This window comes from Oxyura jamaicensis, chromosome Z (assembly GCF_011077185.1).
Source record: "Oxyura jamaicensis isolate SHBP4307 breed ruddy duck chromosome Z, BPBGC_Ojam_1.0, whole genome shotgun sequence".
Lineage (NCBI taxonomy): Eukaryota > Metazoa > Chordata > Aves > Anseriformes > Anatidae > Oxyura > Oxyura jamaicensis.
In genome coordinates, this window is record NC_048926.1 from 55,549,337 (window position 1) to 55,575,534 (window position 26,198).

The 26,198-nt window shown below is 36.6% G+C and overlaps 1 protein-coding gene across 5 annotated transcripts in view; it reads left to right on the forward strand.

Annotated features, from left to right (window-relative positions):
• Positions 1–24,367, forward strand: part of LNPEP (leucyl and cystinyl aminopeptidase) — a 61,973-nt gene extending 37,606 nt beyond the window's left edge. For 4 of the 5 annotated variants that reach the window (XM_035309477.1, XM_035309479.1, XM_035309478.1 and 1 more), the window contains 15 exons: positions 641–772; positions 2,290–2,410; positions 3,113–3,267; positions 3,594–3,707; positions 5,774–5,905; positions 8,621–8,752; positions 11,709–11,869; positions 13,467–13,555; positions 16,349–16,529; positions 17,260–17,416; positions 19,208–19,392; positions 19,991–20,152; positions 20,946–21,086; positions 21,997–22,078; positions 23,062–24,367. In XM_035309477.1, the coding sequence (XP_035165368.1) occupies positions 641–772; positions 2,290–2,410; positions 3,113–3,267; positions 3,594–3,707; positions 5,774–5,905; positions 8,621–8,752; positions 11,709–11,869; positions 13,467–13,555; positions 16,349–16,529; positions 17,260–17,416; positions 19,208–19,392; positions 19,991–20,152; positions 20,946–21,086; positions 21,997–22,078; positions 23,062–23,193 (2,076 nt within the window). In that variant the 3' untranslated portion in view covers positions 23,194–24,367. The remainder of the gene's footprint in view (positions 1–640; positions 773–2,289; positions 2,411–3,112; positions 3,268–3,593; positions 3,708–5,773; positions 5,906–8,620; positions 8,753–11,708; positions 11,870–13,466; positions 13,556–16,348; positions 16,530–17,259; positions 17,417–19,207; positions 19,393–19,990; positions 20,153–20,945; positions 21,087–21,996; positions 22,079–23,061) is intronic. The other variant, XM_035309481.1, reaches the window with a different exon arrangement.
• The last annotated feature ends 1,831 nt before the right edge of the window (positions 24,368–26,198 follow it).

Sequence of the window (26,198 nt, forward strand, 5' to 3'; positions counted from 1 at the left end):
TTTGACAGTGTGTGTTTGAACTGGTTATGTTGTTGCTTTGAAGTGAATGAGACCTTAAGTTTTCTTAACTTTTTAAAATGAAGTTTCTCCCAATTGGTAGAGGTTAGGCAGAGGAGGAGTCATACTGCGCTTTTTTTGTTGTTGTTTCTTTGTTTATTTAGTATGCTTAGTTCCTGTTTTTGAAGAGGTGTCTGGGAAGAGACAAATATTTAATTTGTGCAGTGCCTGTATTTTCAGGCTATGCTGAACTGTGCCTGCAGCCTAAAGTGCGCATGAATTAATGCTAATCTTGCTGTTGATTTTGCATGATAGTGGGGGTTTTAAGTATGAATTAAATGAGATAGAGGTTGTCTCCAACAACGTGGTTGTCTGGTAATACTGCATGTTAAAAGCTTGATAAGTAGTTTGGGGTTATATAGGCTTAAATGTTCCATGTCTCCTCAAGCTTTGTTACACCATGGGTAGATTGTGGGGTCTTATCTGTCCTACTGAAACATAACCAAAATATAAATTCATTCTTCAGGTTTGCTTATAAACTGTTCCTAGCCACTTGTGAAATAATTCTTTAATTTAACACTGATTTCTTGCATGCTTCAGTGTTCCTTTGTCTGCATTAATAATACTTTCATTTTACCTGCAGAAAGCCACTACTCCTGTGACAAATGGAATTGTCCAAGATGAATTTTTTGTCAGTTTGAAGATGAGCACCTACCTGGTAGCCTTTGTTGTTGCAGACTTGAAAAACATCAGTAGAGAAACTAACGGGAGTCTGGTACGTTTATTCCTCTTGTAAGTCGACAAAAAAGACAGGAAGGGCAAGGACCATATGCTGTAGGTTGGATTGATGTCACGGCTTATACCAGACTGAGAAGACTTCTACAGCATGGGACTCAACATCAGGGCTTATTAGTAGCAGAAATTCACAAAATCTGAAACCCCTAAAAGCTTCCATAACTGGAAGCTTTAAACGTTTGGTTTTAATACTTGATCTGTGAGGGATTAATGTCACGGAACCAATAATCGTTCAAAAGATGTACGGAAACAGTATGGTTCCCAAGGGAAGCAAACATACTATTTACATCACAATACACTTTGTCATATGTGTTCAAGTAGAGCAGCAAATATGTTATTAAAAAAAAAAAAAAAAAAACTAAAAAACCCTTGTGCCTTTCAATGTCTTTTTTTTTTTAACGGTTATGGACTGCAGAGTAAGTGAGCAGTTTCTGCAATGTGTGCCATTTAAGTAACTAAATATGAAAACACGATAATACTAGGAGTTGTTCCTTTATCTTATTTTAAGAAATGCAGGAGTTTCAGGTAGGCAGTGATTTTAATGACTGTAGCTGGAACTATGTGAAGAAATGTTGGAAGTGTCAGTAGGTACTTAGAAAAGTAGGTACTTAGAAAGAGCCAAGAGTTGAGTGGTGTTGTAGAGGGAATAGCAGCACTACAGAAGGAGAAGAAGCCCTTTCCAAAACTACTAAAAATTGCTGTCTTCCAGGCTAGTGAAGCAAAGTCATGTTCTATATCTCTTTAATCTAGTATACAGAATATACAGAAGTAAGGATGCTGGTCAATACAATTTAATTTTGTTTTGGACAAGTATTTCTAGTTACAGCTGAATAGGATGGACAGCATATAATGTACCTTGAAAAGGTTTATTTGTTTGCTTGTTTTTTAACCTTATGGCTGCTATTCAGCTCTATAGCCTTTATCCTGGGAGAAAATTGATTGCTGTACAAAATGTTTCATGTTTGCAGAGAGAATCAACTGTCTATATGGTTTGCTTTCCTTTCTCCGTGATAGAATTATTTGCATGGGTTATCGGTATCATAGAAGTACCACAGAAGCAGACCAAAGCACATAGGAAAAGAGGAAAAGAGTGAATGATGTATTCTCTCTGAGGGATGGTGGTTCTTCACTGTTCTTCTCCTTTATTCTTACTGAGCAAAGTTTAGCAAAACTAAGGAAATCTAGGAGAGCTTTAGAAGGCACCAGACAGAAAGAGCCTAGCAATACATAGTATTTACTAGCTTAATGACAGAAAGTATGAAAATGATCATACCAACTCAGGTTAGAGTCTAGCTAGTGAATTGTTTGCTTGCCAAGAGTGTCTAAGAGTCCAAGGGAGACTGTAAAAAACTTCCAGACTCTAAGACTGTCGTTTGTGTATGCATCTAAATGCGGATGAATCTGTAACCTAATCAAAGCTATTTTCATGATATAGCCACTTGTAAAGCTTTTGTAGCTGTAAGTTTCAAAGTCTGTTCTCTTTTCTCTTTTGACTAGGTATCTGTCTATGCCATACCACAGCATATAAACCAAGTAGAGTATGCTCTAAACACGACAGTGAAACTTCTGGAATTTTATCAAAAGTACTTTTTAATAAATTACCCTCTTGAAAAATTAGGTAAGTTCTTTTGAACTTTTTTTTGAAGCAAAAAAAATAAACCCTATTAAATTCTGAGAAATGCAGAGGAACTTTCATTCCTCTCAGGTGTCTTTTAAATAAATAAATACATAAGATGGAATAAAACATCTCTGAAATAAGGTTCCCCAAACATTATTTTCAAAATACGCTAAATGTTTGATTAAGCATACATGCTAAGTGACTCACAAGCCAGAAAATTTTTGTTAACTTTTGAGACTGAGTTATTTATACTTCTATACAACATCAAAGAAACAATTAAATGTACATTTAATGTGATGTGCTTTGATAGGGAGATAGAGAATTCTCAGACAGAACAGTGTTCACCAGTGCGAAATCTGTAATCTGAATTCTCTGCATGTATTACTGTGATGGAAAAGGTTATTAAATGCAGTCATCTAACATGCAGCTGCCACTACTGAAGGTGGCATTTCCTGGTTGCTCATGTGCGTGCAAGATCTAAAGGCAGTGTGCAGTGCTTTAAGTTGTTTGTGTAAGAATACTGCTGAAGAAAAATGGCTATAAATCCACGAGGCTTTTGTGCTTGAAATGTGACTGCATGCACACACCACAGGATTTAAATAATGAATTTTTTTCATGGGTTATGTAATAGAGTGGATAGACTTGAAATATGAAATAGCTTTAACTAGCTGTTTTCAATAGCTTCTTTCAAATCTTTTCCAGATCTAGTAGCAATTCCTGATTTTCAGTCTGGTGCAATGGAAAACTGGGGCTTGGTCACCTTCCGGGAAACAGCGCTATTGTATGACAGTAAAACTTCTTCAGCAAGGGATAAAAAGCTAATAACTGCAGTGATAGCTCATGAGCTTGCCCATCAGGTATTACTAGATCGGGGAGGTCATTATTTAAATGTGTGTGTTTGTTTTTGTTTGTTTTTGAATGCAGTCCTGTTTTAAATTCACCTCTGCCTCCACTGCTACTTGGTTGTGCATTATATCTTTTCAGAATACCTGTGAGAGTATTGTCTCCAGTGCAAGAGGCAGAGTGCAGTTCTGTCACTGTCTAATTACCGAATTGTTCATGCAAAAGCATTACTGTGCTTTTGAGTAAATTTTTGTCATAAAATAAAGCTGAGGATGGATGGAGTGTCACTGTATTCCTTTGATTTTATTTCAGAAAAATAATTGTTTTTGCTCTTTTGTAGTGGTTTGGCAATCTAGTAACTATGGAATGGTGGAACGATCTCTGGCTGAATGAGGGATTTGCCACTTTCATGGAGTACTTTGCCATGGAGGAGATTTTTCCAGAATTACATTCAGTAAGTGTTTTTTATAGCTAGACTTGTACCTTCATTAAGATCTGCTTTTTAATGTTGACCACAAAGGATTGATATTTAAAAACTCATATTAGAAGTCCACTTTGAGTACCACTCATATCTCTTTATTTTGTATTATACCTCTCCTTCACAGGGCCTTTCATTATATTGGAAGTAGGTTTTCATTTGTTTGAGTGGTTCTTTTTTTTTTTTTTTTTTTCAAACTTTAGTGGTAGTGTAAGTACAGTCTTAGTGTTATATGTATGTTAAAACTAAAAGTTTACACTGAAAGTCCAGGTATGTCATTGACCAAGGCTTTCTTTCTCCACTTTTTCCAGTAGCCCTAGGCATCACCAGAGCTTTAGGTTACTAAATATGCCTGGAGTCATTTCTGTCTTTCCATCACTATGTCATTGTGTCTGAATCAGTTTGGGATTCACGAGTCAGGGACTGGACGTCAAAGTATGTTATGGTCCAACCCAGTGGATGCCGATAGCGTGGAATTACACCACATACATTGTACAAAGCACTGCTCCAACAGGCATTTCCCTTTACGGACATGTCTGAAGGAGAGAGAAGGAAGCTTTTCGGTATAACCTAGCGTTGGTTTAAAAGCTCACTCAGCTTCTATGGCTTCTGAAAAGCTCTGGAAAACGTAAGGGATTTAGACTTGATCATTCCGCTCTTGTTGTAAAGCATTCCTGTCACTGAATTCAGGCCAAGAAGGGAAGACTGGTGGAACTACATGGAGGGGGCAGTGGAGAGACTACCTCTTCATCCTAGGTAAAGAGTATCTCCTAGGAAAGGAGATATCAGGGTTCCAGATTCCACTTCAAAGACTGCTTATGCAATTTGTGTTTAGTCATGGGATTAAAAGCCTGACTGGTACTGACTGTTTCCTACTTGCTGGATTGTGTCCCCAGCATCCTAGCTGTGTGTGAATTCTGAGTATTAAATTTACCCTTCTTTTACTGCATTAAGAAACTTGGGTTGCAAACTTGGTTCAGTAGTTTTTTCTTGGAACTAAGTGTTAAGTTTTTTCATTTAGTTTTTGAGTTTGGTGCTCACTGAAAGTATGCTTGCAAAGTTGTCCTGCTTCTTGGGCACGTGTGGTGAGAGGAGGACAAAGAGCTAGCCTGGTATTCTAACAAGAACTAACCTCCATTTCAGTACTTTGTTCTGAAAGGTGCCTGACAAGGTACCTTCACCTACATCTTGTTTCACCACTTGGTGGTGCCAAAAAGTGTTTTGTTGAACACACAAAAAAATCAATCCAAACAACTGCATTCAAAGTGAATAGCTTTAAATTTTCAACTTCAAAGGATTTCTTGATCGTGTCATAAAACAGGCCTTTCCTTCATTTTCTGTAACCCATGAAGATTCACTCCGGCTGTATGGAAGCTTTATAGAGAATTGCTTGGTTAAATCTCAGTGAAATGAAATAAATAGGATTACAATTAGCTTATTTAAAAATAGTTTAAATGTTTAATGGTTGAGGGTTGTTGCATCATGGTAACAATGTATTAAATACCCATATCCTTCACCTAGATGGAAAGAAGGAAGAGGGATTGGGATTGTACTGGGATTGCTAGATAGGATGCTATTTACATGCACATGACCATCATTGTAGTCACTAATTTTATTAGACTTCGGGCATTAACATTGTAGCACTCTACAGAAATAATGGCTTTGCATTCCCTGCTTTAGTAAGTGAACTAAAAACTTTGAGCCAAATCTGAAATTGAGCACATATTTAGCTATTAGGCACGTTTATTATCCTTAGTGTTGAAGATTTGTTACTGGGACAAGAGCTTAAGGGTCTGAATGATAATGCAAACACCAGCATGAGATTCCACTACTGAAATCTGGAAGGAAAATATTAGATGTCATGAATACTACCCTGACAATTCTTCTGCTGCCTCTGTTGGCAAGAAGGCAAGCAATGGTGTTTCATACTAATGGGAAGAGCAAGGCAAAGATGAGTTTTACTGTTCTGCTTGCCATGTATGTTCTACCTTCTCAAACACTTGTATGTTCTACCTTCTTAGACACAGATATTTGTCTTGTAGGATGAAGATTTCCTAAATCTAATATTCAAGGCTATGATGAAGGATTCCATGAATTCTTCACATCCAGTCTCTTCTGCTGTTCAGTCTTCAGAGCAAATTGAAGAAATGTTTGATGCACTTTCTTACATCAAGGTAAGTTCAAAAATATTTCAAAATAATCAGAAAGTGATGTATTAGCTATTGTAAAAATTAATGCGGGATCAAAAGTAAGTAGGCATGTGCTGGCAGTCGTTTTGCGAGTAACACCTAGGATCTTTCAGAAGTGTTTCTGAGCATCTACATAGCTTTAAATTCATATTAAAAAATATGCATTTCTGTCTTTACTTAACATGCTTCTGTTTGGTGCATGGTTCAGCACAAAGTCTCAAAGTAAAATATTCATGAAGATGTAAGAAGGGACCCAATGGTTGAAACAGATGTCCAGCTGATTATATATTCTGTTTGTTATAGCAGCCTGTAACAATAATATCACAGGATCTTAAGAAAAGAGTAAGAAAAAGGCACTTATTACCCTCTCCCATCTTTATTTATTTATTACTCAGCTTTTTGAAAACATTAGTTTTAGAGACCTTCTGAGTGGAGACTTGCATTCTGGAATGTAAGATGATTCTGCAGCACATCCTGGTTGTCTACAACTAGATTATATCTGTTTCTAATCTGTAGTGAGGGATATGTAAGAGTGTTTTTTTTAAAAAAAACTTCACAGTGCCTCTCTTAGAAATGCATTGGAAGGCAAATAGCTGTATTTGACAAAGTTTTACTTACTGTGCCTCAGGTTTGGATGTCATGTACCCTGAGTTTGGTAGTATTGGAAGGAAAGCCTTTATCTCTTTTGGATTAGCTGCCATTTTTTCAACACTATGGTTGGAGTCTCATCTAATAAGGAACTATCTCCAATGAGCTAGCGCTCATTAGAAAACTGTCAAGTGCTGCATCTTTCTCTGCTCAGTGAAAAGCACCTCCCAGAGCTGTCTTGGTTTGTCTTCTCTGCTTTCTTAGCTGGTCAACCTGTTGTCTGGCATCCCTGAGCATTCTGAGATGCCAGATGGTATTAACCACAGTGGTGTGCATCTGTTTCTTTTGGTCTGTGCTCACTGAATTACAAGAACAGAGATGTGATTTTCAGCTTCCCATGGTTGTGAAGTGCATTTGGTTTCTGTCCCTAAGTGCTGTGTGTCAGAAGGCATGGCTGATATTTCAGGCTTCAGAGTTTCTCTCTCAAATAGTTGGCTTTTTGGTGAGCTGCTGGAAGCTATACAACATTCATGATCTTGTCTGTAGCTGTGTAACTGCGGTTAGAATGCTGTCACTCTTTGATTAAAACTGTGATTTTAATGGAAATATTCCCAAAGTGATTAGGCTGGAGTTTCAGTCCATCAGTAAAACATTATATTCAGACAATTACTTGATTGTTTTGCTGTTACTAGCAAGTATGCACGTTTTCTCCATGGAGATGTAGCAACCTATGTCTTGGAGTTTAGGAGTTAAACAAGAGAAGTGTAGCCCTTGCATTGCCGGAAACAGGTTTTTCATGGCTGTTATCTTTGTTTCAGAGGCTTTGGTTGCATAGTTTTTGCTACATTCACACTGTGTTTGTATTCTACTACTCTTGGCCCTGTATCTTAGCTGATACCCTTGGCAATTTGAGTGGGAAGGCATTTGTAACATGGTTTCTAATCAGCCAATAGGGTGACTGTTACTGAATTATGCAACTTTGTTTTGCTGTACTACAAACTTACACAGGCGAATAGGTGGCTTCTGCATTTTACTATCTGAAATAGCAGTTGTTGTACGAAATTATTTTAGCCTCCTAGTTTTGCAGGCTGTCAATAACCCATCATGGTGAGAGAACAGTCAACCTACTACAACAGTGTGTTTGGTTATCTTTGAAAGAAAAAAGAAGTAGAGCTATAGATAAAGTATGGATTCATGCAAGAGAGGAAATAATGACCATGTTCTCAAAACCTATAGAAAGGGGTATTTCTACAGTTTAGTGAATAATCAAATCAACAAAGTTCAGGCAACTTTCAGTTTCAGGCAAGATGTTACTTAAATTCCCAAACTAAAATTCAGAATGTATAAGAACCATACATGATTTCATGAAAATTTACTTTATAATGTTTTCTTGTTCCTTTCTTTAAAATATTATGAAAAATGTGAAGGCACCTTTATCTTTTTGTGATATGCCTGCTCATCTGCATTTATGTGTACCGTATGCAAATCCTCAGGTAACTTATTCACTCGTGGCTGTGATGTAAGAACACTTCTATGGAAATAGAAATGCAGCTGTTCAGCTATTTCAGCCATGTCTATAACAATAAAAAACACTTGTCTATGCTTTCCTTTCCACTTCGAAACTGGAACTACTCCTAGCAGAGTTGTTCAGTGTAGATGCAAGTCATATAATTGTTGAAGGCTGAGTATTGCTAATGAAATAAATAATCCAGCAGAGACTTATCAATGAGAATGCAATATTTTTTAGGTGATATTAACTGGGAGGTGGTGGGAATTCAAGCATTATTAGCCTGTTTTATATCTGTATTTGGAGTCTTTGAGATACTCAAAAATATTTTTTCCAAAGCAACTGGGAAAAAAATCAAATGGTATTAGTTCTTTTTGTAACCGTATTTGAAGTTTATGAAATACTCAAAAATACTCTTACAAAGCAACTGGATGTTAAAGGTAATTATTCTGATAAAATAAATTTTGGGATAAAATAAAATTGGGATAAAATCTGCCATCTTCTGAGGTACTATTGTAGTGTCAAAGAGGTACAATATGTATATGCTCAACAAGTTCTGTACCTTTTAATTTACCAATATGTTTTCTTTTTCTTTTTCCCTTTAGGGGGCTTCACTTCTGTTGATGCTGAAGCACTATCTCACAAAGGATGTTTTCCAAGCTGGCATTGAGGTATATTTGCATAATCACAACTATAGATCTGCACAGAGTGATGACTTGTGGGACAGCATGAATGAGGTATTCATCTTTAATATTCTGCTCATGTTTTTTTCAATTCACAAAATGTGTTGTGAATTTTGGTTTATTTCTTAATTTATGAACAAAATAGGATATTATACTACAGATAAATATTATGAAGTTCTTGCTTATTGTATTTCTGTCATATAAATATGCAGATTGTTGTAGCTTCTAGGACTCCATTCAGTATCATCCCAAAAAAGTGCTGGAAGTGGGTAAACACTACCATATCTACTATGTGTGGACATGTCAGCACATATAGATATCCTCTCTTGAGCTGCATTGTTAGTGTGTTAAGGCCAGAATAAAACTAGTCATCTTAAATGCAGAACAAAGGTTTCCTTTCATAATGGAGCTGAATCCAAAGTCTGTCGGTAAATATTTGCATCCTGAGACGATCTTCACATACCTTTGTTTCAGTGGAAGCTTCTGTTTCAACAAGAAGAACTGGGGTTATACGGAAACATTTTCAGATGGCCTAGTTCAGCCACTCTCAGATGGAAGGCAGGCAAGAGGGGCAAACAAGAGTGCGGGCAAGGGTGTGAAAGCAAAGGTGTGAGAGGATGTGTAAAGGAGAGTGAATAGTGGGAGGGTGAGCAGGGGAGCGCCGGGGGGAGACGGCACAAGTAGGCAGGGAGAGAGCAGGGTGGCTTTGGGTTGGGGGTAGGGTGCAGACAAGGGAGTAGAGGGCACCGGTGGGAGAAATGAGGGAAGAGTGAGAGGGAGGGAGTGCAAAGAACAGAACACTTGATAGGGAGAGTGTGAAGGAGAGCATGAAGGAGAGGAGAGAGAGAAGGAGAGATGAAGGACAGATGAGATGGGGCTCGGGGCAACCTGGTCTAGTGGAAGATGTTCCTGCCCATGGCAGGGGGTTAGAACCAGGTGATCTTTAAGGTCCCTTCCAACCCAAGCTATTCTGTGATGCCAACAAGAGTGAACTGCTAGGTATGCCTAGCTGTTTCAAGCTATTGCTGTAACAGCTATTTCAAGCTGTTTGGATGAAGGAAGGGAACACATCTCCCCATGTCTGTTCTGTGTGGTATGTATTAAATTCTCTGAACTACACATGAGGTTCCCTCATAGAAACTGAGTGGTAGGCAAGATATTAATGTTTAGTTGTAGTTCTTGGCATCTATCTTATGATATCTAACCTGTTGCAGAATTGGAGCAATTGTTAGTTCTTGTTGGGGTGGCTCTAAATTTGTGTGTGTAGTTATCCACAGTCACTAGTTTGCCAGCTAGTGATGGATTAGTTTTGGTATCAGACCAATTGGGGTTTGGGATTTTTGTGTTCGTGTGTGTTTTAGTTGGTTGTTGATTTTTGTTGTTGTTTTTTATGTAAGTGTAAATACTGTTAATTCTGTGTTTTGATTAACCTGCACCTCATGTACACTCCTATGTCCTTTTTTGAAAGGCTTATGGGTTAGCTGGACTGGTCTGGTATTGCATCACATTAGCTCACATTGGGACCTTTAACTGAGGTCCTTCCTGAGAAGGTACCAGATTTCTTGCGCTTTCTTTCCATTGGTTTTCACCTGTTGCCTCCTTGCATTTACTGAAATGTACTATCCCTGTATCCATTTTCATTTGTTTTGCTGTTTTGTCTGCTTATTTTTCTTTTTGTACTTTGAATTCTTAGTTTCTTTTGCTTTTATACGTAGTCTTTCACATTCAAACTTTCAGCCGGTTATACTCAGGCAGTTGGTTAACAGTCATACCTACCCAGGCTGTACGTCTCATTGCTTTTACGGAAAGGTTAAGGTTGGCAGGGTCATCTGGAGGCCATCATGGTCCAGCCTGGGTACAGACCATCTCCAGATGGCTTTTGAATATCTCCAATGAGGGAGATCCCACAGCCTTTTAGGGCAGTGTGTGCCCATATTCAGTCACCAGTACAGTACAGAAGCGCTTCCTGATGCTGAGGAACCTCCTGTGTTTTGGTTTGTGCCCATTGCCTCTGATCTCATCACTGGGCACCAGTCTAAAAAGCTTGGCTCTGTCCTCTTTGCACCCTTCTGTAAGGTCTTTATAGACATTGAGATCGACCTGAGCATTGTCTTCTCCAGGCTATAACCAAAAAGCTGAATGTGACTTGAACTGAAGACTTGAATCTGTACAGTGAGTAGTAACATGCTGACAAGGGTAACTAGAGAAAGACAGCATGGGTTGGTAAAAGGTATATGCAACTTAAATAATAATGTATTAATTTCCTTATGTTCCTGTTAGCTCCACCTAAAATGTATTTTTGTAATTTAGAGATAGCAGTGTCTTTCTCAGGTTGGACGATCGTCTCTGCTAGTAAAGAGGCAGTGGTATGTAGACAGTATAAAGTACTTGACCCTCGGTGAGGATGTTGTAGTGCAAACAGTTCTTGAAAGATTAGAAGAGGTCGGAGGTTAAGTTAGGCAAACGCTGGTAGGTGGGATGCCAAAATAAATAAATAAATACAAAAAAAGCCCTGAATGTAAAGAATTGCTTTAATGTTTTATGATACAAACACCATCACTTTAATTCAATTTCTAATGACGATTTCAGAATTTAAGAAAGATCTTTAACATGCATGTTGGATGTGCAGGATCTGAAACATGCATAAAATACCAGAATACCAGTAGTGAAAGAGAAAGTGAGGAGGGTGGGTTAGATCTGGGGAGCTTACCATAACTTCTTTTTCAGAACATTATTGTCTCTATTTTCTCAACATACCAGTTTCGCCTATCGAATGTTTCTAATTTCTCTTGCCACTGCTTGACAAGGAGTCTCTCTGCTTGAGAAAATAAAAACAATTTGTTCCCCTAATTTATTGCTCATGAAATTCATAGTCTGTGTCAAAATGACTCTTTACTAATACACTACCACTACTACTTATGTGGTAGGTTAAGGAGGGAGATTTAAAAATGTTTGTATTTTTGTAAAAAATTTAAAATTGCAATTTGCCTGTCATGATTGCTTTTTACAGATCACCAACAGAACACTAGATGTAAAAAAGTTAATGAAAACATGGATTCTGAATAAAGGATTTCCGTTGGTGACTGTTGTCCGAACAGGAAAGAATATCTCTATACAGCAGGAAAAATTTTTATATCGTGTGGAACCAGAAAATTGGACATCAGATGCAAGGTAATCACCTTCTTACTACTTTCCATACATTAAAATATATCTGCAGATAACTTCTTTGTATCATGTACCTTTCTTATTTGTATTCAGGGGTTCTGGTATTTTGTCTGAATGCTGGTAGTAATAAAGATAATTTGGCATAAAAGTGTATGCACCTAGCATCTGCCTTGAGAAATAACTGATTATCCACGCCTATTTCCACCCTAGCAACTGCTAAAATTCTGTGGGCTTCCTTTGTAAGCTCAGTTTTTCATTTACACACTTTTCTGAAGCTTTTAAAATTTAAATTAAAAGTGTGCATTGCAGAAGTTGCTGATGCACTTACTTCAGAGCTTCTGCTCGTTTCTGTCAATACTCAGTGTGCATCTTGTGCATTGTTAGAGCAAAGTATAAAAGCTAGAATCAAAACTTTATTGGCGTAAAAATTTGAAGAGGGTACTAATGCGTGACAGCAGATGGCTGTCTCATTGAGTTTCCATTGTACCAAAAAATAAAAAGTACATGTATAAATGCTGAGGAAGCAAAGGTGATGAAATTGCTGATTGTAAAAATGAATCTGTTACAAATACATGATGATTGCACCAGATGATCTTGAAGGTCTTTTCCAACCTTAATGATTCTGTGTTAATGATTCTGTGGTATCTTATATTGTGAACCATAACTGTATTTCATAGCAAACCAAAGTATGTAAGTTTGAATCCTTCTGAGATTTTGAAGGTTTTATTCAGTTGTGTGAGTTCTTAGCAATAACTGAGTCCTTAGCATCATCTTGCAGAATCAGGCCTGTAAAAGGGATTTGTCTTTTGAAATGGTGTAAGATATGGGGCTATGCTTTATTTTTGTTGTGGGAAAAAAGGAAAACAACGTGTGATTGAAAGGGAAGGGAAGAAGGAAAAGATTATTAGGCTTAATTATTCTTCTCTGTCTAGTGGATGTCAACTGGGGAAGTGCATGAAAATTTTTGAAGAAGAGTACTCTGAGTCATTCACAGTAATGGTCCCTGTCAAAATCGGAACACATGTACAGTTTGTTTTGTCTCACTTAAAGTTGCATTTTCCTCTAAATAGACAAGTCATTATCATCATTGTGAGACAAGTTAGCATTTATTCTTCCAGTTTGCAGTTCACTTGGGTCAGTCTTGGTGGTGTGCAGTCAGGTATGGTTTCTATTAGCATGGTTTGGAATTTGAGTCTTGTATTTGAATAGACCTAAATTTTTTTTTTTGAAAAAATGATACCTGTAAAACTTGAGACTGAACACTGGACTGAAGTCAAAATAGTACTGGCTAAATTTGAGATGTTCTGTCCACATGGCTTTGGACAAAGTATTTAGCAGGCTGGAACTGAGGAAGAAGTACTGGGAAATTCATCCACTTCTCAACATGGTGGGAATAAAATAAAAGAAATTGCTGTATGTGCTGTACATGCTTTCTTTGATCACGTTCTGATGCCACGCGAGGGGGGTTTGTACTTTGTTACACGGCATGATGTGGTTCTGGTACTTTTATTATATTAAAATGTTTTAAATTAAAAACTCAGTGAACCTTCAAAACAAATAAACTGTAAATTATATGTCAGTAAATACTTGCTTTCCTTTGCAGTTATCTGTGGCATATTCCTCTCACCTACATGACTAATAGGTGCAACTTTACCCATTGTGTTAATGCATACTTACTGGACCAGAAGTCAGGTATGTGACTTAAAACTTTGGAAGCAAGTTCCTGATGTGCTACAGATTGCAGGTCTTTCTGAGCACATACTTGCATAAGATGTGAAGATGAAGACACATAGTATAAAGTGATTACAGAGATCTGGAGCCAGGTACTACTAGTAGTGTCATCAATGTCATTAGAGAGTTGATTGCCCATAGCATTTTATGCACAAGTAAAAGGCAGCAAGTGAGACAGAAGCAGATTTGCAGTTTGTTAAAGCCTGTACTTATCACAGCGCATGCACAAAACATTTTGAACTGCATGTCCTCTGGAGAGTGAGTATTATGACCTTTGCTCTGCCAATATACTGAAATGTAAGGAAGTCACTTTCCACTCAAATACTACTTAATTTGTTTAAAGTTACAAGAAATTATTCCACCTGGAACAGATTAAGTTTTTTCAGAAAGCTATTGTACAACTTGAAAGTCTTAGATCATTTCACATAAACCCTGCTTTTGCTGCAGCAGTGAGTTTGAATCCTAAATTGCTAGTCCATATAGCTTTTGTTTGTTTCAGATTCAGTCCTGTTTTTCTCCATGCCAAGTGAATAGTTTCTGTACAGTTTTATGTAGTACTGTGTAAAAATCACTTTGTCCATCTCCACGTTGGTTTCACTGACTGAATAGCTTTTCTCTCTAATTTAAGCTGATCTGGCTTACTGTTTTACATTTGCTGATGTATTTCCTTCATTGAATTTACAATTCAGCATATTTAACTTGCAATTATATTTAACGCATAAACCGATCTCCTACCTCTACTGTTCAAAATAAAGCTGTAAAAAATTAAAATAAAATGCTTAGAGCTGATCCTGACATTTTTGCCATTTACTGATTTTTACAAATTACCAGCCATACAACATGACTGAAGAAATACTATAATTAAAGAAAAATATATATAATTTTTTATTATTGTGATATTGCTTTTACAAAACACTCATTTATTCCTGGCCTTTGTAATTTGAGATGGAGGTTTACAAGCAGTTTTTATGAATTATCAGAATGGAAAAATAAAGCTGTTTAACGGAATGTGGTTTTTATCTTATTAGAATGAATAGGTAAGCAGACTGATTACATCTTTTTGACCATAAATGTCCCCGCTGGTGCTCTCATGTTCACCTTACTAATTCCTCCTTGGCTGCGGATACTTGAATGTGTAGGATATGAGAGTAGGAGAACAGTGCAAAAGAGTTTGTGGCAGAATTTCACTAAATTTCAAAAGCATCACAAGTACTATGTACATTGACATCTTTGGCAAGAATTACAGAATCAACTGAAATAAAGAATTTTGTTTCCTTTATCCCAAAAGTCCTTTTTTTTTTTTTTTTTTTTGTATCCATCTGACTCTGAATCTAGAGTGTGTCCTTTCATCCAACTTAATGTCACCACTATTTGTCTATTTATTTTTCTGATGTGTGTCACTGTTTATATGTATGTGTTAGTGGGCAGAGAGGAAACAGGGTTGTTTAAAAGGAGAACTGGACAGCAAATCTCTCTTAACTAGTGAGGCCTGGAAAGGCCTACGAGTTATTAATTGGTTTGCTTGTGCAATGTTAATAGACATATGAGTGGATATGGATTCAGTATTAAAGCACCTCATAAATTTACTTCTTACGATCAAGTCAAAATTCTTAAAACTTAACTTGTTCCCATCCTTCTGTGCTATCTACCTTTTTAATTTGAAAGCAGGCTTTCATTTAAGGTAGCAGAGCTTAGTCTCTCTCCTATTATTTACTGCTGTGTTACTATGAGATCCCTCTTTCACTTCTCTGTGAATAGTTTGACTGTATTGAATAAAACACAATATACAAACGTTTTGTGTGACTAAGGTGGTAGCTTGTTTACTTCCTGAATGGTCTTCTCTGATTGTTGCCTTGTTTTAAATACAAAAACCTAAGTGGGACAGATTTCTGCTGAAACAGTGTCAGTGAAAGGGAAAAGGTACTCTCATTCCCTTGGATGTTAGTTAACTGTAATAACATAAAATTTAAGTAGATAGCCAGCAGTGTCATTGACGTAGTGCAAGCTGCTTTCCAGTTAAAATGAAAAATCAACAAAAAAAAAACAGTGACAAAACCTGTGTGCCCTGGGTATTTTGTTATTTTTTGTTTTTATTTTTCTTTCCACATCTAAAATAATTCACCAAACTAAGCTACTTAGTGTACATACTGGAGCTTCCACAGTAGTATTCAGATAACTATGTTTTCCTTGTAATTCTTTTTGGTGGTAGGATCACTGGTAAAATACAAAATAACTCAAAAGCCCTGACTGTAGAATAATAGTGCTCCCTTTGTTCACCATCTTCTTGAGCCTGAGGTTTGATTTGGCATGTTGAAATAATTCTCCTGATCTCAAGAGTAGTAAGATGTGCTTCAACCTATCCTGTACAGTCCCCATGAATGACAAATGTTACCATTTCTGTTTCTGGATAGGACAGGTTTACCTATTAAAATTGTTTACTGTGCTGTGATCACAAGGCATTACGTGCCCTTTTGTTTTGCCTTTGTTGTATTTTAGAGTGCATAGATACAACTGGGGTCAGACTAGGATATTATTCATCCAATCAGATGTAGCACCGAAGGAAGATGTACAGCCTAGTATTTTAAAGCTTTCGCTCAGAACATTTTTGCTAGCTATTCGCCCTCATAGTAGAGGGGAACTAGTGAGCCGGAAAATACTTGTTAAATTTCTGGAACCAGTCTACTTCACAGATTTGGATTTGAAAGAACAGGTGTTACACCTTTGTCTGCTACTAACTGGTTGTCTGTTCGTTAGCTGTCATTGAACTTCCAGAAGAGGTGGAATGGATAAAATTCAATGTCGACATGAATGGTTATTACATAGTACACTATGCAGAAGACTGGAACACACTGATTGATCTATTGAAAAAAAACCACACGGCTCTGAGTGCTAAAGACAGAGCCAATTTGATCAACAATATCTTCAACCTTGCAAGGTAAGGTTTTTATACTGGAAAACGTATTTTGTGTTTAAGTTTTTTTCCAAGCCAAACAAGAATCAGACCTGGGTTCTTATGAAGCCTGCATCAGACACATTTTAATTCAGACTTCATTAGCCTATTGAAACCATTCACTAACTTTAAAAAAAAAAAAAAAAAAAAAGTTATTTCACTGATGCATCCATATTGGTGTTAGATGTTATCTCCCTGATTTTTATAGCAGCATCTGCTTATTTACATCACATAGACATATGATAGCTTCCATTGCTGGGAGACATTGTTTTCTTTGGTGTCTTACAGTCTGCCTAGAAGGATATTTTTCTGCACTCTGTTAGAGAATATTTCACCGTAGAGAAGCAAGCTGTTTGCTTCTCAATTTTTTTTTACTGGCTCCTATATTGTCTTTTCCCATTAGCACTAGAGCCGAATGTTCTGGATGGCCTTTTAGACAGCTGTTTCCTGTATCTGAATACCCTCTTCATGATAAATATTTTCTGAAATCAGTTTTGCCTCTTCTTATCTATTTTCATTTTTGTTAATTGAAGATATGTTAATGTCATTATCTTCTTGCTGATATTATATTACAAAAACCTTGACATCAAAACCATTTCTTACAACTTCCTCTATTTAGGAATTCGTCTGCTGATGTAACGAAGATTATTGTAACTTGGGTAAGGCAGGCAGCATCACTTAAACTGTTTTAATGTTTGTGTTCATTGACCTACAGCCTAGGGAAAGAGTCTTTGGAAAAGGCCTTTGAGCTGATCGATTACCTTAAGGAAGAGAGCAGTACTGCACCACTCACTCAAGCATTGTTTCAGCTGAGTCTTATCTACAACCTTTTAGAGAAAAAGGGTGAACAACAACTGGCAGCACGTGTGATCGTATGTACTGTTTTTTTGGAAAAAATGGTTTGAAATAACTTGTCATAATGTTGTTTACAGTTTAATCAGTGTTGACTGTTGAATGTATTATTCAGTAATCTCATGAAGATGGACTGGATTCTAGACAGTTCTTAGTCTTACACGCTTTTCGTTAAATAGATCTACTGCAATGCTACATTTTGTGGACTGACTTTAGTTTTTTTTCAATGGTTTTTTTAGGGACTGTAATGCACTGCTGGCCCAGTGTTGTCTGGGGATTTACAACAATGGGTATAAAGATCAAGTCAATACAGAGTCTATGACACTTTCTAGTACATAAATATTATTTCCAAAAATCATTAAAGTGGATGGAGATCATTGATCCAATTGCTTTACATAGACACAGTGGGAGCATTTGGGGAAAAAAGCAAAGCTATTGTCTGTGAAAATAAAAATACACTAATGGTTGTCATTGTCCCATTCCAGATATGTGTTAGACTGACATCATGCAGTGCTACAGGCATAACAGTGTAGTCTCAGTTCTTGCTGTGGAAATGTCTTTTATTTGTCTGTTCTGCCTTGATAATTTAGAAGCCTCCTTTCTATATCTATCCACGAGTTTAAAATGAACCTTGGTAGCTTGAAAGAAACAAAAAAGCAACTGCTATATTTTTTTTTTTATTTAGTATTTATTCAAGGTTTTACAAATCATTATCTACTGTAAAAAGCAGCCCAAGCTATGGTTTGCCTGCATTTTCCATTAAATTATAATAGTTTATATTGGAGTGTCTCAGCTGAGATATGCTAGTTGGTGGGGCACCTTGTTTTTTCCAAGCTACAAAACTAGAAAGACATAAAGCTTTGTCTGTGTTAAACTAAGGAATATTAACTGACACTTGATGGAGTTAAACACAGTTAAACAGGCAGAACTTGTAGTTAGTTGAGATCATGAGCTGATGATGAGTTTGAATTGCAGTATCTGGAAAAATGTTCTTCAGTCTGATTGTGTAACATAAATGCAGACCTGGCCTGTCTTTCAGATCTATGTGGTGTCTGTTATTTATTAGTGATAAATGATTGAGTCCCAAATAGGATTCCAATTAAAGTTTGCAATTTATTAAGTGAATAGAGGCAAGCAAACAGTGTTGGGTGCACCAGGAGTCTCTGTTCCACCAAGACGCACACCTGTTACATCAGGCGGCTGGTTTTTATGCTCCTAGACTAATACATATTCATCACTACTCCTAGAAGAGGCAGGGTTGTTATAATTAGTTCCCGGAATCCGAACCCTCTCCTGACACATGCGTATCAGTCTCTGGTGGTCTCTCTGGGGATCGCTCATGCTGAAGGCTCGTAGTCTTCCTCCCAGGCTTTGTCCTTCGGATGTCCTTCAACTCCCACTTTCTCCTTATTTGGTGATTTCTTTGCCGGATATCAGAGGCTTGGGCAGCGTCCCATGCAAAAGTCAGCAGTTTCCTAAAGAACTCCTTGGTCCTCTTATCTCCCAGACCAGAGTCCCAATGTTCGCCCTTCAAACCCTCTATTTACACAAATTGCTGAACCCTTCCTTTGCATGATACAAGAACCATGTACACTAATCACTCTGTTTTTCTTAGATAGAAGGTTACATTTCATCATGCGGCCCTAGCATTGTTCCATACTGGCATGAATCAAATGAACGCATTTCACATTATATAGATAATGAGGCAAAACTTCTATGTTTAACTTTCACAGTTATAAAACTTTTAACTTTGTATGTGGAAAATTCTCTTGGGAAGTATTAGTTATTGCTAATATTTTTTCCTCCTTTAGTATAGAATAGAAAACCTACTTGGAAATAAAATTGACCAACAGCATTGGACAGATAATGGGACTTTGTCTGAACGAGAGCTCCGGTCAATGCTACTAGCTTTTGCCTGCACCCATGATATAAGACAATGTAGAGCAGCTGCCACTGATAAGTTTGAGAAATGGATGAAGTCTAATGGAACAATGAGGTATCACAAAAATGGGCTTCCACTGTTTTACCTACCTACTTTCCTGTTAACTCTGCTATCTGAATATTGATAAAGCTCTTCATTCTGTCACTTACTGTTGCTTGTCTAAAAGAAGTTGCAGTTTTAAGATGAAAGGGAAAACTGTGCTAGATTTTAAAACTTTGTTCTGCAGTCTCCAATGTGACTGCAAAACCATCTACAAATTGTTTTCAACTGTGTTTCTTAAGCTGCATACTTGAGGAGAATTACTTAGTGGCAGAATCAAAGTATACTTTTATCTCTTGCAGAACTCATTCTTCTCTGGTTTCCTGTGCATTTTGTGCCATAGAAAATGACACTGATTTTTGTACCATTTGCTGTGCTTTCATATGACTAATACAATCTGCTTTTTCCCAATGAGCTAAAATACTAGAAAGGCATGAATTCATGTGTCCAGCAAACTTAAAATTGCTACAGAAATAAATTGCAAAAATGAGAGGCATGTCTTTCAAGCTAATCTTTTCATTTTGTAACTTTTCTTCCTTCTTTTCTCAGATGAGCTTTTCTTGTCCCCCCTTTTTTGTTTTGTTTTTGTTTTTGATTTTTTTTTTCCCTGTAGTCTGCCTAGTGATCTTATGAAAGTCATATTTATAACTGGAGCCAAAACTAATGAAGGCTGGGAATTCCTCCTAAAGATGTATTCCTCTTCAGTTTCTGAAGCAGAGAAAAGCAAAATGATCGAAGCCTTGGCCAGCACAGAGGATGTCAGAAAGCTGATATGGTATGAAAGACACAAAGTTCTATGTGGTATAAATTAAATGTTGTTTTTTCTTTTTAATTGTTGAAAAGAAAAATAATCTGAATACTAAAGAAAATCTAGCCAGACGCTTTGTACAGGCTTCTGTAAACATGAAGAAACTGATATTTTTCACTTCCAGATAATTTATTTAATAGAGTAGGTCAAAAAGATGAACTCCGTCAAGGTGGAATATGCACAAATTTTAAAAATTTGACTTAAAAGCTTTGTGCTATTGGTGAAGAAAATTGCAGATTCTGTTATAATGGTAAAACAGATTGCTCACTGAGTCCTCAGAGATTGTTACATCTTCATATCCAAGACAGTAACTGTCTGTGTGTGTGTGTGCGCTGTTTTTCAATATTTCTTTATTTCTTTGACCTCTTACACCTTTTTATAGACTAAATCTTAGTATTACATCGAAGACACTAAGTGTGTCCTGGTAGGTGATTCCTGTTATTCCTGCTTTTCTCTCTTAACTTACCAGTCAACTGTTTTGTCTTACAAGTTGTGAAAATTTACGCAATCTTTTCCAACAGCAATGAAAATTCAGGTACTAGGTTTAGAGCTAACATCACTCTTTTCTTGGAAACTCAAGCTAAATGAATACAGTGTCTATAAAATGTAGCATCTGTATGCTTTAGATACCAAAAGTTGATTGTTGTTTGATATTTTACATAATCTTTTCCATCTAATTCAGGGCTGTCAGGAGAATCATGTGAAAACATGAATAAATAGCATTTTTTTCCTGTCCCTTTTCATATGCTTTGTCTTCTAGGTTAATGCAGAACAGCCTTGAGGGAGAAGTCATCAGGGCGCAGGAGCTTTCACATATTGTAGCAACTGTTAGCCAGAGTTTGCCTGGATATTTGTTGGCCTGGGACTTTGTCAAAGAGAACTGGGAAAAGCTTACAAGAAAGTAAGGCTTTTGATGTAGCTTTTCATACCCACGTTGCCAAAAGGACCACTATTATGAAGTGCAAGTGAATAAATAGTTTGCTTCATATAAGATTGTTTATTATAACTTCAAAGCCTGTTTTAAAATTAGACTTTGTGAAAATAACTTGGACAATAAATTTTGAAATCTCACTTAACGGCTAATGGAACATTGAAGCCTCTCAGAACCTCACAGTTATTCTAGAAAATCTTGATTTGAATTTCTATTAAGAGTGATGTCTGTAACTAAGATGGCTGCTGGAGCTGTGGGATATTTTGTGGATCAAATGCATTCAAAAGTAAACCCAGGCAGTTCATTCAGCATCTATTTATTCTACCTTTCTATAGTAACCCAAAAACCAAATAACCCCCCCAAAAAATACACTTGCTTTAGAAATATGTTCTTCTTAACTGTTCTTGAAACTTCAGAGCTGGCCTACAAATCTTCAAAAACTGACAGTACTTAGAAAATGGTATTTCTAAATCCTTGTTGTGATTTGGAACAGTTTCACATTGTTAAAAATGCTTCTCATGGATGAAAATTCCTGCTTGCTAAAGCAGGAGTAATTAATAATCAATGTTACAAAATTACTTGGCTTGAAATGATTTCTAGAGGCAAATTTGATTGCTTTAGAGTTGTTGAATACATACCACAAGTGTAGACATCGTTGCTCAATGTGTGATGTCCTCAGTTCTTTAGTGTTATGGGCTGGGATAGATGTTTGAAAATTTTCCTTGTCTTTGGCTCTGAAGTTCAGTTTTTATAGGGGTTAGGCATCTTGAGGCTTGGACTGGCTAATGCCTTGTATCACTTAAAAAAAAATTTGAATGTGTGCATATACTGAACCTGCATGTTAAAATAGCTTCTAAGTTTTCTCTTCTTTGTATTTCAGATTTCATCTAGGCTCATACACTATCCAGAACATCATTAGTTCATCAACCTCTCAGTTTGCAACAAGAGCACATCTACTTGAGGTCGGTGGCTTAATCAGTCAGAAAATCGTATTTTCTAATGCCAGTGCTGTCCTCAGTTATTTTGGGGTAGAGGAAGACAGTTACTTACAGTCACTAAGGCCCTTTTGCAAGGATATACGGCTATTTCTATCCCTATATCACACATAGGAAATACGTACGTAAACATGTTGAAGATTATATTTTGAATCAACAGCAGAGCTGAATATACACAGTCAAGCACAGCTATCTGTTCGTGTTGCTCTGGTTTCCTCTTCACTGGAACACTCTGTCTCCCAGAATAGTGATAACAAAATTTTGGTCTAAACCTTGTCAATAACCTATGCTTTCTGCATCTGTGGAATGGTATAGAGAGCCATTAAGATTTGTTCTAGATTAGTTTGGCTGTCAACAGTCCCGAAGAGCTGTTGTGGAGGTTGAGTATAAAATAAGATCCGGTTACTGGCTGTTAGAAATTTGAGTCTTACCTCACAAGGCCCTGAATGTGTGCTGTCAAGAGTGGTTTATGGTTTAGTCTAATGTTTTCATTCAGAAAATTGGGTAGAGATGGCTTCTTACCATATGAGCAATAGTATTTTAAGTGTAAGCATTGACAGTTAAAATGTTGAGTGGAAATGGGGGTCATTCCAGAGGACTACATTGGGTCACTAAGCAACAATTAGTTCTTTTTCACAAAGAAAAAAATAAAAACACCTCTCTTTCTAGAACTTTGAGTGCTCTGTGATTGCTCTGTAATTAATGTGATGAGTTGAGTATCTGTTTATTGGTAAACTAATTTATTGCACCAAATGGGTTGTTGCTACTGTTCCCATGAAAGGCATTTTTGCATTTTGGGAAGCCAACTCTGAGAATTTTACTTGCTGCATAAGTGTATATGATTCTCTATTTCCAGCACATGTGTAGCCTTTGCTTCTGTACCTATTTCTGAGGTCTGTGTTGATTTTTATTAACATTTTATTTTTCTTTATTTTTTTCTTGTTATGCAGGTGAAGACATTTTTTGAATCAAAGTCAGAAGAGAGTTCTAAACTGCGTTGTGTAAAAGAGGCACTTGGCACAATTCAGCTCAATATCCAGTGGATGGAGAGGAACTTAGCAAAGCTACAAAAATGGCTGTAGCGCACGTAACACTATGGTGTGTCAGCCATTTAGGAAATCCGTGGACAGTTGCTCTGTTTCTTTCGCAAAAGCCAGGGTGAAACCAGGCATTGCTGCAACATTGTTTGCACTATTAGAGAGTCTAGATAGCTCAGGGCATGTCTCACATACATTTTGATTTCCCTTGAAGCATTTATGAGCAGGATGTATTTATTCTGAAACTGTTTTCATCTATAGACCAAACATCTCCATAAATTATATATTATGAAACTTAATATCCTTTCATTTGGTATCATGTTCTAGTTTTTCAGCAGTGCGTTGATACTGACAGATAAGAGCAGAAAGAAAAAGTTACCATGAACTGTTGTATTTTTGCAGACTGATAGGTAATTAGTAGGGCTTTGTTAATGCAAAAATACAGGTAGTTTCCACATTTGTAGATAGAGAAGCTGTTGTGAAACAAAGTCATACATAGTATACCTAAGTATTAGAGGATCTCATAAAGTACAGCTGTTTGAGGAAAGGTAAATAAGGTCTGAATTTGAATTCAGTTTAGACTTCTGATTTTTCACTGTGTTGTTTAGTAATTACATGAAAAATAAAAGTAATACGTCATGCTAATCATACACACTTTGATGTTTAACATGGCTGGGCACTAATAGTCGGCATGGAAAGGAGAAAGCCAGACAGCAAAAACAAATGTGTTAGGGGTGGAATTTCCAAAAACACTGATGTGGCCTTGGAACTTTTACTCTGAATTTGTTAGACATCTTTGAGAATTGTGTTGTTAAAAATTGGAGTGTAATTGATGTTGCTGCATTGATCTGTGAGCAACTGCACAAAACTGCCAGGAGAAGTTGTTAACAGGCTGGTTTATCTGTTAGACTGACTACTGATTTGTCTACTTCTGACTACTGATTTCTCATTTCACCACTTGTTGCAGAGGTCCTGCAATTAGTCAGTGTTTCAGCCACTTCATTTGGTTAAGTTTATGCTTTTTTTCCCTTGCCTGTTACCTTTGATATCACAGTATAATTTGTGTACATGCTTACTCAGTATAGTTTTAGAAAGCTTCTCATTTAGATTTTAATGGTTTGTTCTTCTACTGTTGTGAAAATCCTTGTATGAAAAATCTTCATACTCTTTAAAAGAAGGGGATCTAAATCTTCATACTTTAAAAAAAAAAAGGGGATCTTAATCATACTCTTTTTAAAAAAGGGGGATCTAAAAGCAGAGACATGCCACATTAGAAAGCCAAAATACCAATTGTACCAATTGTACAATCTTGTCTTTCAAAAGCAGAGAGAAAGGCCATTTTTGAGGTATAGCATGTACATAAAACACATGCAAGAGTAATCATACTTGTTTATGTGGAGATCTGATGTTTTCAAATGTTCATTTCATTACTGTTGCACCTTTTGTGGATTCATGCAAGCAGATTCAGACCTGTTGTCTTACCAGTGCCCGATATGTGGTTCAATATGAAAACATTAATAGTTAAAAGTTGAAAATTTTGAATAAAGCAGAGTTTTAATTTCAGTCAGAGCAAGTTCTGAAGAAGATAATAGTTTGAATGAGAGTTAAGTTTGTGGACGTAAAAATTTGTCACAGGTAATTTGAACTGAAGGCTTTAATTGATGAAATTGCAGCATTGACTGCTCATTTAATGAGAAGAAGTTGTAAGCTGTGATTGCTTAAGCCATGCCATACTTTTCCCATCCTTCAAGAATGGGAAATTCTTGGAAAAGAAATTCCTCACATTTTCACCAGTTCACATTATAAACTAAATCTGCAGTTCTAATCTTGAAATTATTAGGAAGTGTGTTAGTTTCTGAGAGTGCACAAACAGTTGCTTGCCCCAGAGGCCCAGAAATGAGCAGTTTTCACAAGTACTGAAGAAGGAATGTAAGCACTGAAAGTAGATCATATTATCCTAATTCCATAAAAGTCATGCAATTAGAATGGTAATTAGTTATGTTCTCTGATTATTTTTTTTTACAAACTTCTATGTCTTGTGGTATTATTTCTTTGTTTATTTTAAACCTTTATGCTCTCTGCAGAAATACGAATTCCATATTTGTATATTTGTGTGTATATATGTAGTTGTCATTCATTCTCCTTCACAGTCACTTCTTAATATTAATTGAGAAAACAGTAGTATGCTTTCACTTTTCTATCCCCTCACACTTCTTTTTACTTCAGCCCTGACTATGGTACTGAGGCATCTAAAATTTCAAATGGAAACTGTGGAGGAAGATCCCATGTTCCTCCTGATTTCTGCTGTAGGATTATAGAAGTCTAAGATTTTATTCAGACGGTTTACTGATAATTAGCTCTTTTCAAGGAAATAGCGTGCAGCTAAGTTTCGTATTGCAAACTGTACCAAGAATGTCTGGAAAGTCAGGGGAGGGAGGGGGGAAGGTTTGGAATAATTTTTCATTTCACTTTTTGCTGCATTTCTTTTTTTTTTTTTTCTAATAGGTAATAATTTTAGTGTATCAGTTGTAGAGGTTTTTAAATTGTTTTTCTGTCATGGAATCTATAACCTTAATAAAAACTGTGCTGGAGTCCTTCTTCCAAGGGAAATGCTTAAATATACTCCTCCGTTATTGAGATTATTGGGAACTGATGAAGGTTAGAATGGCTAAGGCATGAGCAATGAATTGCCCTTTAGAGCCACATCTGTCATGCCTTACTGCATTCCTTACTGCAAAGGAATGAAATCTTGCTAGTTCCTTGAGTTTTCTTTGGCTTCTGATCAAATGAAAAACATATTGTAGCCAATAGGACCTCCCTACTTAATTTCCATAGTATTTTCTAGCTAAAATTTACCGAGCTAATGTTTTTTATATATCTTAGGCCATTCTTATTTTACAGCAGAAGAGCTTTGCAGTGAAAAGCTGTGAGTTCAAATGCTACTAGCTTTGTATCATCTCCTGCAATGTAAAATTATAGTGTTTAATAAAATGGAACTACAGTATATGTTCAGATGGGCTACAGTAATTAGTCTTCAAAGCCATTATGCA